This window comes from Oryza brachyantha, chromosome 7 (assembly GCF_000231095.2).
Source record: "Oryza brachyantha chromosome 7, ObraRS2, whole genome shotgun sequence".
Taxonomy (NCBI): domain Eukaryota; kingdom Viridiplantae; phylum Streptophyta; class Magnoliopsida; order Poales; family Poaceae; genus Oryza; species Oryza brachyantha.
In genome coordinates, this window is record NC_023169.2 from 5,798,634 (window position 1) to 5,801,076 (window position 2,443).

Below are 2,443 nucleotides of genomic sequence, written 5' to 3' on the forward strand. Positions count from 1 at the left end.
ATTTTCAAGTTCATAATAACTAATACTTAATTAATCATTTATTAATAAAATATCTCATTTTATGGGATGATTTTTCCTTTCCCTCACACTTGGTTCATCTATGAATTTAGTACTCTTTTATTAGGTTATAGTCCATAAGACTTGTGCTTATTGCATACCTTAGTTGGTCCTTCGCATGAACTTTTTGCCTAGTTTCAATCCATTATTTATACTAATAGGGCTCAATGTCGAGGGTCATTTATCAAGAGATGCTAATTAAGTTTACCCATGTGGCTTTCCAAGTGGTTCAAGGTCATGTCTGAACTAAAATGGAAATTGGAGGATTCAGATAGATATATTGAAACATCCAGTACCAAATTGATATTTGGATAGAACTTACTGGACCAATTTGGATATTCACCCTTTTTCTTGGAACTATGTAATAGATTCATAGAAATAAATGCACATTGATATCCAGTCCTGGCGGAGATATCTAGGATAGAAGATATCCATCAGTATTAATTGCTAGACCTATAACTTTTCCTTATAAAAGGAACCCATTTTCTAAGGCTTTCGAAACAATCTCTCTATAGTCTCATGAGTCACTTACAATGGAAAATCCCAACTGTGGTCATGAATCTCATCAACCATCAGGGCAACAAAACATAATTTCTTCTACTTCCCTAGCAGATGTGGTTCCAGGCAACCATATGAATGGGTCTGGTCAGGTGAATTCACCAACTGTGGCCTTTCTTGAACAACATCGGCTTCACTTGGATCGCGTTCTACAAACCCATGTAAGTTTAAGTTGTCTGCTACTCTATCTGTAATTTTATAAGGGAGAGTTCTAACTTGTGTTCCTTTTATTGCTTTACTTCTAATTTTGTAATGGAGAATCCTAACTTGTCTTCCTATTTTATTCCCCACTGAAAAAAAAATCCAGTACGAACAAGCACGAGTGTCTTTACATCAGCAAATGTCTTTGCAAAACACAACTCTATCAACCATCATGGACTCTATGATTAAGGATGCAGTGAAGGAAAAGGATGAAGAGATAGCTCATTTACACATAGCATTGAACCAGGTGCAAGATTTCATAAGAAATTTAGAGCAGACCATAGATGATGCGATCCGTTTTGCTAGGCAAAGCATTTTGTATGTTAACTGGTTGCTGCCCAAATTGGATGATAGTGGCTCAAGTGGGTCTTCTAATGAAGTAGATCACACTGGTTCAAACCAGGAAGTGGAGATTGATGAGATGAATGCTGTGGAGACAACACATCCCAGCCTAATCTGTAAGGTCTGCAATTCGCATAGTGCTTGTATGCTTATACTTCCATGTCACCACCTTTGTGTATGCAACTCATGTGGAACCCATCTTACAACATGCCCTATCTGCAATTCTGCGAAAGAAGGCCTTCTCGAGGCCCGCTTCAGTTGAGAAGGCAGTGGTAACAAAGGAAATAAAAATAATTGTGAATGGACAACGGAAGAGAAGACAACCTTCCATTTTCATAGAAGATGTTATCTCAGTGACCTCATCATGTTAGCTCTTTATGTCATTACCATGGTCCTCTTTATATCATTACTATGGTCCATGGAGCATATAGTATTTTGTATTCATGTTATTTCAGTTTGTATTTATTTCTTACCTTAATATGTTTTATTTTGTGATCAATTATATTTAGCATATTATCTTTTCAAGTCACTGTATTCTACAATTTTTTTCCAATATGATCAAGGCGCATGTTTCCTATTGAATTGTGAACCGATTTCACGTAATGCATTACTTATATTTGGCACTATATATGCTGCAAAATGATAAGTCTGTTTGATGAAATATAGTAAAACCAATCAGAACATGCTACAACATACCACACTTTATGGTGTTATATCTAACAATTACTGCAGATACCAAAAATATTGAAGTACAATCTCAGCTGAAAAAATATTGTCCATATGTTGGCGATAGCACAAACCATTAAAACATCACATGATCCATTTTTTCTTGAACAAGAATTTCATTATGAAAATTGAGATAGATTACATTCATAATTCTACATAGGTCAGGTTTCCCCCAGGATTTAAATTGTACAGTAATTGCATTTACATTGTTCAAACCAGGCGGCTAAAATAAAGAGTTGATGTAGCCTAAAGAAACTCAAAAATAACATCATCTTTGACGATGGAGTGATTTTCACATGTTGAGTAGTGTCCATTAATTCCTACCTTGCTCAATTGGGTCTCCTTCAATTTTTTATCAAAGAATATAAAAAGTGAATACTACTACATAAAAAATCACTTGATTGTAGACTACTAATAGTCAGAGTTCGCAAAATAGTTTTATAGGTTGAAACTGTGGCCCAACATTTGGCAAAAACCGTCGATTACCTGTATTATTGCGTAAAATCTGCGTAAAATAAAAAAAATTGAATCGAGTCGCCGTGGTTTTGAAGGAAAACCT

The 2,443-nt window shown here is 35.2% G+C and overlaps 1 protein-coding gene across 1 annotated transcript; it reads left to right on the forward strand.

The window, feature by feature from the left end:
* Window positions 1-590: 590 nt before the first annotated feature.
* LOC107304534 (probable BOI-related E3 ubiquitin-protein ligase 3) lies at window positions 591-1,603 on the forward strand. The gene is made up of 2 exons (XM_015839114.1): window positions 591-776; window positions 923-1,603. Exons 1-2 carry the CDS (start codon window positions 591-593, stop codon window positions 1,418-1,420), a joined length of 684 nt encoding a protein of 227 aa, XP_015694600.1. The 3' UTR covers window positions 1,421-1,603.
* The last annotated feature ends 840 nt before the right edge of the window (window positions 1,604-2,443 follow it).